Below are 11,889 nucleotides of genomic sequence, written 5' to 3' on the forward strand. Positions count from 1 at the left end.
GTAGTGTGGGGAATGTGGTGTGAAGTGTGTGCTCGTTGCTATCTTACACCCCATATAATTGTTTAAAAATGCTTTCTGTATTTATTTAGGTTATATTTCTCTGATATTAAAGTTGGTTTGATCATCTGTAAAATGAAAATACAATTTCATGGTGTGTAAGAGCTATACTTTAATCATTGTCTGATTTTCTTTTATAAAATCATTGTTTTGTATTTATGATTATGATTGTAGCTGTTTAGCTCTATATACAAGAAAAAACACAATAGAAGAGGCTTTAATACGTTTCAATAAAATATGATTTATTGAAATCTTAAAAGAAAGATCAAAAGAAAGTGAGATTTAGAAAAGAGTGTTTAATGGAACTCTTCTTCTTCTCCTCCTCATCTTTAGCTGAGTCCTTTGCCACTCAGTCACATCACCAAGGGTTAGTGCCTCCATCTTCTGCACCATCTCCTCCATCTCTCTCTCCTCCTTCTCTTTCTGCTCTTTCTTCTTCTTTTCCTCCTTCAACACCTTGGCTTCAGTCTCCTTCATCCTCTTTTCCATCTCCTTCCTTTTCTTTCTCTCGCTCCTCCTCTTTTCCATCTCCTTCTTCTCTTTCATCATCAATTCAATCTTCTTCTTGTCATTCTCTCTCTCTTCTATCATCTTTTCCATCTCCTTCTCTCTTTCTTTCATCAGCATCTCCATCTTTTCCTTCAATTCACGGATCTCTTTCATGGAGGGCTCTATTGTTTTCTTGAGCTCAGTCAGCTCTCTCAACTGCTCTTCATCTTTCTGCTTCATCAGTCTGAGCTTCTCTCCTTCCTCCTCCAGCTGTTCTATTTCCAGCTTCATCTTCTTTTCCGCCTCCTTCCATTCTTTACTGGCTTCAGTCCAGCTCTTCAGGATTCTGTCACATCTTTCATACTCTGACTTCTGAAGCAGTTTGAATGCTTTCTGGACCACTTTGTTTTCTAAGAGATCCTTCACCTCTCCCTTCTGCTCTTCATCTTTCTTCTTGCCAGTTCTGAGCTTCTCTCCTTCTTTCTTCAGCTGTTTTATTTCCAGCTCCATCTTCTTTTCCTTCTCCTTCCATTCTTTACTGGCTTCAGTCCAGGCCTTCAGGATTCCATCCCTTCTTTCAGTCTCTTTCTTCTGAAGAAGTTCGAATGCTTTCTGGACCTCTTTCTTTTCTAAGAGATCCTTCACCTCGCCTGTCTGCTCTTCATCTTTCTTCTTGCCAGTTCTGAGCTTCTCTCCTTCCTTCTTCAGCTGTTCTATTTCCAGCTTCATCTTCTTTTCCGCCTCCTTCCATTCTTTACTGGCTTCGGTCCAGGCCTTCAGGATTCTGTCACATCTTTCAGTTTCTTTCTTCTGAAGAAGTTTGAATGCTTTCTCGACCTCTTTCTTTTCTAAGAGATCCTTCGCCTCTCCCGTCGGCTCTTCATCTTTCTTCTTGCCAGTTCTGAGCTTCTCTCCTTCTTTCTTCAGCTGTTCTATTTCCAGCTTCATCTTCTTTTTCTCCTCCTTCCATTCTTTACTGGCTTCAGTCCAGCTCTTCAGGATTCTGTCACATCTTTCATTATCTGTCTTCTGAAGCTGTTCTAGTGCTTTCTGGACCTCTTTCTTTTCTAAGAGATCCTTCACCTCTCCCTTCTGCTCTTCATCTTTCTTCTTGCCAGTTCTGAGCTTCTCTCCTTCTTTCTTCAGCTTTTCTATTTCCAGCTTCATCTTCTTTTCTGCCTCCTTCCATTCTTTACTGGCTTCAGTCCAGGCCTTCAGGATTCTGTCACATCTTTCAGTTTCTTTCTTCTGAAGAAGTTTGAATGCTTTCTCGACCTCTTTCTTTTCTAAGAGATCCTTCACCTCTCCCGTCGGCTCTTCATCTTTCTTCTTGCCAGTTCTGAGCTTCTCTCCTTCTTTCTTCAGCTGTTCTATTTCCAGCTTCATCTTCTTTTCCTTCTCCTTCCATTCATCACTGGCTACAGTCCAGGCCTTCAGGATTCTGCTTCTTTTTTCCGTCTCTGTCGTCTGAAGCAGTTCCATTTGTCTCTTGTGGGCCTCTCTCATTTCTTTGAGATCCCTCTGCTCTCCATTCTGCTTTTCATCGCTCTTCTTACTCGTTCTGAGCTTCTCTCCTTCTTTCTTCAGCTGTTCTATCTCCTGCTTCAGCTTCATTTTCTCCTCATCCCATTCTTTGCCTGCTACAGTCCAGGCCTGCAGGATTCTGTCTCTTCTTTCGGTCTCTTTCTCCTGAAGCTCTTCCATTGCTTTCTGGACCTCCTTCACCTTCATTGGCTCAGTCTTCTCTCCCACCTGCTCTTTATCTATCAGCTTCATCATTCTCAGCCTCTCTCTTTCCTTCTCCAGCTGTTCTGCCTTCTGCATCAGCTTCTTTTTCTTCGTGGCCCAATCAGCCTCCTGGATTTTGCCCTGGTCGAGCCCTCTGGATGTTGGGTCTCTCTGCTCAGGGGTTATCTTCTCCAGGTCTCTGGCACACTGGCTCTTCGCCATGGTTCTTTCTGCTGTTCTGTAGTGAACTGTAAAACTGTAACAAATGTACGTGGAAATTACAGTGAAAAACTGTGAAATGGCGACAAAAATAAACCATAAAGCAAGAAGAAGCTTATTGTTGTAGAATAAACACTGAATTACCATACATAAAAAAAAACGTCAAAAATGTTATTTTTAATTGTTTTAACATGTGAAATGTATGGTGAAAAGCTGAAATGATGACAGCATTGGACAGTCTATATATTAAAAATAGCACATTACTGTATTATTCACGATGTAAATACTTCAAATAAAAAACATGCTGTCAAAATGATATGTGTTACTATTTTATGATGTGAAAGATAATAGATCTTAATATTAAAAACAGCATATTACTGTATAATTACTTTAGGCATCAGACATTCGACAGATTCTATAAAAAATGGCAACCACATCTGCCAATGTACTTACAGTAGCGTATATATGAATAAACTCTCTGTCTCTCTGGACAAGTGTCTCTTTCTCGGTCTCTCTGTCTCTCTGTCTCTCTCTCTGAATAGCTCTCTCTCTGTCTCTCTGTATAGGAACGTGTCTCTCTCTCTCTCTGTGCAGGTGTCTCTCTCTCTCAGTGCAGTTCAGTCGCAGGCGCAAGCAGAACTGATCACTAAAGCTTCCACTCAGGATCTTCTTCACCTCAAAGTTCCAAATTCTGTGACATCATCACACTGCTGCAGCCATGCTGAACTGAAGCCGCTGCCGTGGCAACCGTCCACTCCCATATATAAACTGCCCACAATATGTCCAAATTCTGTGACATCATCACACTGCTGCAGCCATGCTGAACTGAAGCCGCTGCCATGGCAACCGTCCACTCCCATATATAAACTGCCCACAATATGAATCCTAAAAACATGACTGTGTCCCAACTGTGCCCTTATTACTAACACTGACTAGTTTTGTGTATACAGTATATGGAGTGTGTAATTTAGATAACAGAGTCAGAGATTATGTATATATGCCATTTCTGTCCCCATTAAGTAACATGTATAAAAACAACAAAATAATTTTAAAAAACATCATAAAATACATCATAAAAGCATAGTGTCTTTGTGAATTGCAAAAATAAGATATGTAATGAAAGTATATATAATATATGTATGTATATATATATATATATATATATATATATATATATATATATATATATATATATATATATATATATATATATATACTATGGCAAGCCAAACAGGAAATATAGAATAAAAGCTGATATATATATAATGAAAGTCGATATATATATAATGAACTCTGATATATATATAATGAAAGCTGATATATATATAATGAAAGCTGATATATATATAATAAAAGCGATATATATATAATGAAAGCCGATATATATATAATGAACTCCGATATATATATAATGAAAGCTGATATATATATAATAAAAGTGATATATATATAATGAAAGCTGATATATATATAATGAAAGCTGATATATATATAATAAAAGCGATATATATATAATGAAAGCCGATATATATATAATGAACTCTGATATATATATAATGAACTCTGATATATATATAATAAAAGCTGATATATATATAATAAAAGCTGATATATATATAATGAAAGCTGATATATATATAATGAAAGCCGATATATATATAATGAAAGCTGATATATATATAATGAAAGCTGATATATATATAATGAAAGCTGATATATATATATATATATATATATATATATATATATATATATATATATATATATAACGAAAGCTGTTAAGACCCTTTAAGAGGTAAACGGGTGGTCCGCACAGTCAGCCTGAGAGACTGAAGGTGGCGTTGTGGTTCAGCCGGCCGCAGCTCCTCGCGCAGGGGAGGCCGACCACCGGCAGGCAGCGCGGCTCATTCTCTCCACGGAGGTGCAGCGCGACCGGCCTCGGACTGGCTTTAAAGTGTCAGGGGGCGAAGGTGGCAAAAAAGCACCGGCCCGCGAGCTGCTTTCACTTTCCCCGAGCCGGGGACGGTCTACCAGCGTTCATTATATATATATATATATCAGCTTTCATTATATATATATCAGCTTTCATTATATATATATCAGCTTTCATTATATATATATCAGCTTTCATTATATATATATCGCTTTTATTATATATATATCAGCTTTCATTATATATATATCAGCTTTCATTATATATATATCGCTTTTATTATATATATATATCGCTTTCATTATATATATATCAGAGTTTATTATATATATATATCAGCGTTCATTATATATATATCAGAGTTCATTATATATATATCAGTGCTATCCTTACTTCCTTTTCCTGATGATTTAATTTCCTGTTCCCATTTTTCCCCCCAAGCTAGCTGCTGTTGTTAAAAAAACTTATGGAGTGTTATTTGTAACAATATCATATAAATAAATGAATAAAGAAATAATTGCTTAAAATGTTAAATAAATATTTAAAATGAGATTTAATTAATTAAAAATAATTAATAATTAGTTTCCCAAATCCCTATATTTCCATATATATATATATATATATATATATATATATATATATATATATATATATATATATATATATATATATATATATATATATACGGAAAAAATAATTAATAATTAGTTTCCCAAATCCCTATATTTCCCTATATATACATATAGGAATTAAAAAATAATTAATAATTAGTTTCCCAAATCCCTATAATTCCCTATATATGTATATATAGGGAAATATAGGGATTTGGGAAACTAATTATTAATTATTTTTTCCGTATATATATAGGGAAATATAGGGATTTGGGAAACTAATTATTAATTATTTTTTAATTAATTAAATCTCATTTTAAATATTTATTTAACATTTTAAGCAATTATTTCTTTATTCATTTATTTATATGATATTGTTACAAATAACACTCCATAAGTTTTTTAAACAACAGCAGCTAGCTTGGGGGGAAAAATAGGAACAGGAAATTAAATCATCAGGAAAAGGAAGTAAGGATAGCACTGATATATATATAATGAACTCTGATATATATATAATGAACGCTGATATATATATATAATAAACTCTGATATATATATAATGAAAGCGATATATATATATAATAAAAGCGATATATATATATAATGAAAGCTGATATATATATAATGAAAGCTGATATATATATATATAATGAAAGCGATATATATATAATAAAAGCGATATATATATAATGAAAGTGATATATATATAATGAAAGCTGATATATATAAAATGAAAGCTGATATATATATAATGAAAGCTGATATATATATAATGAAAGCTGATATATATATAATGAAAGCTGATATATATATAATGAAAGCTGATATATATATAATAAAAGCGATATATATATAATGAAAGCTGATATATATATAATGAAAGCTGATATATATATAATGAAAGCTGATATATATATAATGAAAGCTGATATATATATAATGAAAGCGATATATATATATAATAAAAGCGATATATATATAATGAAAGCTGATATATATATAATGAAAGCTGATATATATATAATAAAAGCGATATATATATAATGAAAGCTGATATATATATAATGAAAGCTGATATATATATAATGAAAGCTGATATATATATAATGAAAGCTGATATATATATATATAATGAACGCTGGTAGACCGTCCCCGGCTCGGGGAAAGTGAAAGCAGCTCGCGGGCCGGTGCTTTTTTGCCACCTTCGCCCCCTGACACTTTAAAGCCAGTCCGAGGCCGGTCGCGCTGCACCTCCGTGGAGAGAATGAGCCGCGCTGCCTGCCGGTGGTCGGCCTCCCCTGCGCGAGGAGCTGCGGCCGGCTGAACCACAACGCCACCTTCAGTCTCTCAGGCTGACTGTGCGGACCACCCGTTTACCTCTTAAAGGGTCTTAACAGCTTTCGTTATATATATATATATATATATATATATATATATATATATATATATATATATATATCAGCTTTCATTATATATATATCAGCTTTCATTATATATATATCGGCTTTCATTATATATATATCAGCTTTCATTATATATATATCAGCTTTTATTATATATATATCAGCTTTTATTATATATATATCAGAGTTCATTATATATATATCAGAGTTCATTATATATATATCAGAGTTCATTATATATATATCGGCTTTCATTATATATATATCGCTTTTATTATATATATATCAGCTTTCATTATATATATATCAGCTTTCATTATATATATATCACTTTTATTATATATATATCAGCTTTCATTATATATATATCGGAGTTCATTATATATATATCGGCTTTCATTATATATATATCGCTTTCATTATATATATATCGGCTTTCATTATATATATATCGCTTTCATTATATATATATCGGCTTTCATTATATATATATCGGCTTTCATTATATATATATCGCTTTCATTATATATATATCGGCTTTCATTATATATATATATCGGCTTTCATTATATATATATCGGCTTTCATTATATATATATCGCTTTCATTATATATATATCGGCTTTCATTATATATATATCGGCTTTCATTATATATATATCGCTTTCATTATATATATATCGGCTTTCATTATATATATATCGCTTTCATTATATATATATCGCTTTCATTATATATATATCGGCTTTCATTATATATATATCGCTTTCATTATATATATATCGGCTTTCATTATATATATATATCGGCTTTCATTATATATATATCGCTTTCATTATATATATATATCGGCTTTCATTATATATATATCGGCTTTCATTATATATATATCAGCTTTTATTATATATTTCCTGTTTGGCTTGCCATAATATACATACATATATTATATATATATATATATATATATATATATATATATATATTAATTAATATTAATATTAATATTAATATTAATTATATATATTAATTAATTAATTAATTAATTAATTAATTAATTATTTTTTTCTGTATATATATATATATGGAAAATATAGGGATTTGGGAAACTAATTATTAATTATTTTTAATTAGGATAACACTGATATATATATAATGAACTCTGATATATATATATATATATATAATAAACTCTGATATATATATATATATATATATATATATATATATATATATATATATAATGAACGCTGATATATATATATATATATATATATATATAAACTCTGATATATTTATATATATATATATATATATATATATAATGAAAGTTATATATATAATGAAAGTGATATATATATATAATGAAGTCAAAATTGTTTGTCCTTGATCTTGTATACATAGCTACATTTTACAGTTAGCATCTGTTCCTGGGGTAAACCACAACTTAGCCTAGATTTGCAACCCTGTTACTCGCAACCCTGTTACTGTAAGTTACCAAATATATTGCATAATCTCATTAAAAAACTGCTTTGATACCTGAGCTTGACGAATCAAACTTTTTGATAGTCTATTACCTTTTTTAATAAATATATGACTAAAAATGATCAAATTGAGGATCAAATTTTCAGAAGTGACCCCCCCTGAAATGTACCAAAATCCTGGAATGTCCAATAGGCTATACCTTAGTATTACTGTTCTATTAGTGTATATAATGTAGTATGTAATTAGGACACAACCATAGACATGCATTAAACACAAGCTAAGATAGTGATGCCATAAGTAACCCAGATGCATGATGTAACTGTAAACAGGTTCCATCATTTATAAAACATTTCTATTACAGTACTGAACGCTCCACTTTTGATACAACACTGTCGAACACATGCTGCTACACTCCACATCCAGCCTTTTAAAAAAAAAAGACATGCAAATTGTCAAAGAATTTCACAAACTGTGCCTGAGGGAGAACCCAGCTGAAGTGAATGTGTGATGGCTTTTCCTCTATTCAGCACTCTTTCAGCATTTCCCTCCTTCTGCTTCTCCTCCTCCCTCTGAACACACTTCAGAGAGATCGGATGGGAGAAGCATCAAAACCTGCAGACTGAGGATGTTCAGAGGAAGAGAGGGGGGAAAAGAAAGAGAGGGAAAAGAGTGGACGGAGTTAAGCGGGAGTCACACCACAAATCTGCAGCTCTGCTCTGCCCGTACAATAGCCGAGACCACGGCCAGAGCAGCAGACTCCCGCCATAAACTCATCCCAATTAACATACCGGAGCTATGCCAGGTCTAGCTGTTACACCAGTAATCAGAAACAAGCCAAGCCAATCAGAGAAAAGACAAGACTAAATTCACTGAAAGGTAAAATTGAAAAATACAAAAATCAATTGACAAAAAAACAACCAAAAAAGGTAACAAAAAAATACCAAAAAGTTGATGGTTTTAATGATATGATGCTTTGGTATCACTTTATTTTAAGGAACACAAATTAGCCGCTTATTCATGTCTTATTATTTGCTTAATAAAGCCTCAATTACTTATTAACTACTTATTAGGCTTTATTCTATTGTTAAGTGTTATTAGTGCTTAATTAGGGGTCTGTGATTGATTAAATGTTTATTCCATTCTTATTCAGTGTCTAATTAGTGATGAACAGAACCTCACTTTAGAATGTGGTGCACATCTTGGTCTATTACTGACTTATTAACCCCTTATTAACTCAATAAACTCCAGCACAGCCATAACCTTGACAAAAACTCACATATAGATCAAACGGCTGACAATTATAATAACACTAATAACATGTAGAATTAGATAGATAGATAGATAGATAGATAGATAGATAGATAGATAGATAGATAGATAGATAGATAGATAGATAGATAGATAGATAGATAGATAGATAGATAGATAGATAGATAGATAGATAGATTAACAGGCTGTTAAAGTAACTGTTTATTGTGCACTATAAGAACTAATACAGCCATTATTAATCATTTCCACATAACAGACCCCTAATTACGCACCAATAACACAATAGCACAGAATAAAGCCTAATTAGTAGTGAATAAATCATTTACAACTGTCTAATAAAGGCTTTATTAAGCACATAATGAGACACGAATAAGCGCCTAATTTGTGTTCCTTAAAATAAAGTGTTAGAACAGTAGCAGTGCTGCATGACCCAGACATACACTTTTTTATTTGATCATCTTATTAATGACTTTATTACTGCAGTTCTTCACCTGTCAGACCTCTAATTCTTCTCTTCTCTGCTGAAACTGAGACTTATTACAATTATGTTAAGCTAAGCTAAAGGCTAAAGCTGTTGCCATGTGGGTCAGCCACACCTAACCCTCCCTGTAGTTCAGAAATCAATATTTGGTGGAATAACCCTGTTTTTTAATCACAGTTTTCAAGCATCTTGGCATCATGTTCTCCTCCACCAGTCTTACACACTGCTTTTGGATAACTTTATGCTGCTTTACTCCTGGCGCAAAAATTCAAGCAGTTCAGCTTGATTTGATGGTTTGTGATCATCCATCTTCCTCTTGATTATATTCCAGAGCTTTTCAATTTGATACAATCAAAGAAACTCGTCATACACTGACCAACCATGATAATATCATAACATTGGCAGGGGAAGGATAACAGTATCAGGCTATAAAATGTAATTCTTTTAACACTGAGCTCTACAGTGTGATCCAGCACAGTTCAATCAGACAGACTGATTGAAACACCTCATTTATAGTGGGTTAGAATGATCTCACACGGTGCTCATTAACACAACGCAGCTGAGTCAGTCTGCCAGGTAACTCTGTCCCTCAGAAATCTGAGTAATGACCTCACTCAAAACTCGGTACCGTTTTATAGTCAGAATGATGTAGTCTCAGCGTTCGGTGAAATTTATTGTACAATAAAGTCAACATTACTCAAATGTATTCACTTCAAGCTGTCCCTTCCACTTAAGAAGTTAAGTTTAATTAACTAAAAACAATCACTGCCAATTAATATCCTAAAATGTTAATACTGGACTAATTTATTAACATTTTTCCGTCCTGCCAAATGCTGATGGCTTAATCCTGAGCACTCAGCAGCACAGAAAATTATAATTTGCTAATTATAAATTAAAATAACAGCCTTCAACACTGAGGCCAGACAGTTAAATACAATTTAGAATACAGGGACAGATTCACAAAACTTTCATAAGAAATATTGAATTTAGTTTAGATGCTTAAAAATAGTTGCAAAAAGATACACGGTTAAGAAGTTCTTCTGTTCTTATGCCTCATGTTATGCCTAACTGATAGGTCTGTGTGATCTTTATTTGCATTTCTGTAATTGCACTTCAAGTCTGTTTTATGTAAAATCATATATTTCCAAACTTTATTCCACTACTTTAAGTTAGATGAATATTTGTGGCCGCATATACTGTACATTCAATTGACATCTTTGAGATGAATCAGCTTATAATAATTTAGTTAATTATTGACAGCTTCTTTTCCATTGGATTCCATTGGTACCATGTACAGAGGCTGGACAATGAAACTGAAACACCTGTCATTTTAGTGTGGGAGGTTTCATGGCTGAATTGGAGCAGCCTGGTGTCCAATCTTCATTAATTGCACATTATTGCACCAGTAAGAGCAGAGTGTGAAGGTTCAATTATCAGGGTAAGAGCACAGTTTTGCTCAAAATGTTGCAATGCACACAACATTTTGGAGGACATACCAGAGTTCAAAAGAGGACAAATTGTTGGTGCACGTCTTGCTGGAGCATCTGTGACCAAGACAGCAAGTCTTTGTGATGTATCAAGAGCCACGGTATCCAGGGTAATGTCAGCATACCACCGAGAAGGACCAACCTCATCCAACAGGATTAACTGTGGACGCTGTAAGAGGATGCTGTCTGAAAGGGATGTTCGGGTGCTAACCCAGATTGTATCCAAAAAAAAAAAAAAAACACAGCTGCCCAAATCACGGCAGAATTCAATGTGCACCTCAACTCTCCTGTTTCCACCAGAACTGTCCGTCACCACAATCAATTATTGTGGTCTAAAACCAGGTGTTTCAGTTTCATTGTCCAACCCCTGTATGTGCATACTGGTTGTGTCCTCAGTTTCTGACCATTGTTGTCAGTGTGTAGTCATTCCCCCAGGCTACCCTAGGGAAACGTGTAGATCATAAAGTACAGTGTATTGTGATTAACTGCCTTCACTCTATGTTGTGGACCGTAAAAACAAGTGTAATATTCTGAGTTTTTGTGTTTTGTTGGATTTGTGGTGTAGTATTCACTCTATACCATTTGCTCTCCCAATCAAATTTTCTGTGACTATTTCAAATCTATATTAAGTTAGAAACTTTAAAAATAAAAAAGATGAACAAATACAAATAAACCTGAAGTAGAATTATAGTGCAAACCAATTCATATGGTTGCTGTCCAAAGACAATAC

The 11,889-nt window shown here is 33.2% G+C and overlaps 1 protein-coding gene across 2 annotated transcripts; it reads right to left on the reverse strand.

The window, feature by feature from the left end:
* Positions 1-314: 314 nt before the first annotated feature.
* On the reverse strand, positions 315-3,132 carry LOC111193657 (DNA ligase 1-like). 2 transcript variants are annotated; one of them, XM_049479830.1, is made up of 3 exons: positions 2,947-3,132; positions 1,192-2,530; positions 315-972 (listed from the first exon to the last, which is right to left on the reverse strand). In XM_049479830.1, the coding sequence occupies exons 2-3, from the start codon at positions 2,494-2,496 to the stop codon at positions 340-342; spliced, it is 1,938 nt and encodes a 645-aa protein (XP_049335787.1). In that variant the 5' UTR covers positions 2,497-2,530; positions 2,947-3,132; the 3' UTR covers positions 315-339. The 2 variants fall into 2 exon arrangements, with proteins under 2 accessions (XP_049335787.1, XP_022530788.2); XM_022675067.2 differs by having other exon boundaries at positions 316-2,530; positions 2,947-3,131.
* Positions 3,133-11,889: the final 8,757 nt, after the last annotated feature.

This window comes from Astyanax mexicanus, chromosome 5 (assembly GCF_023375975.1).
Source record: "Astyanax mexicanus isolate ESR-SI-001 chromosome 5, AstMex3_surface, whole genome shotgun sequence".
NCBI classification, from domain to species: Eukaryota; Metazoa; Chordata; class Actinopteri; order Characiformes; family Acestrorhamphidae; genus Astyanax; species Astyanax mexicanus.

Bases quoted from the DNA above. Each gene is read 5' to 3' on its own strand.
- LOC111193657 (XM_022675067.2), bottom strand. From the start codon at position 2,496: ATGGCGAAGAGCCAGTGTGCCAGAGACCTGGAGAAGATAACCCCTGAG.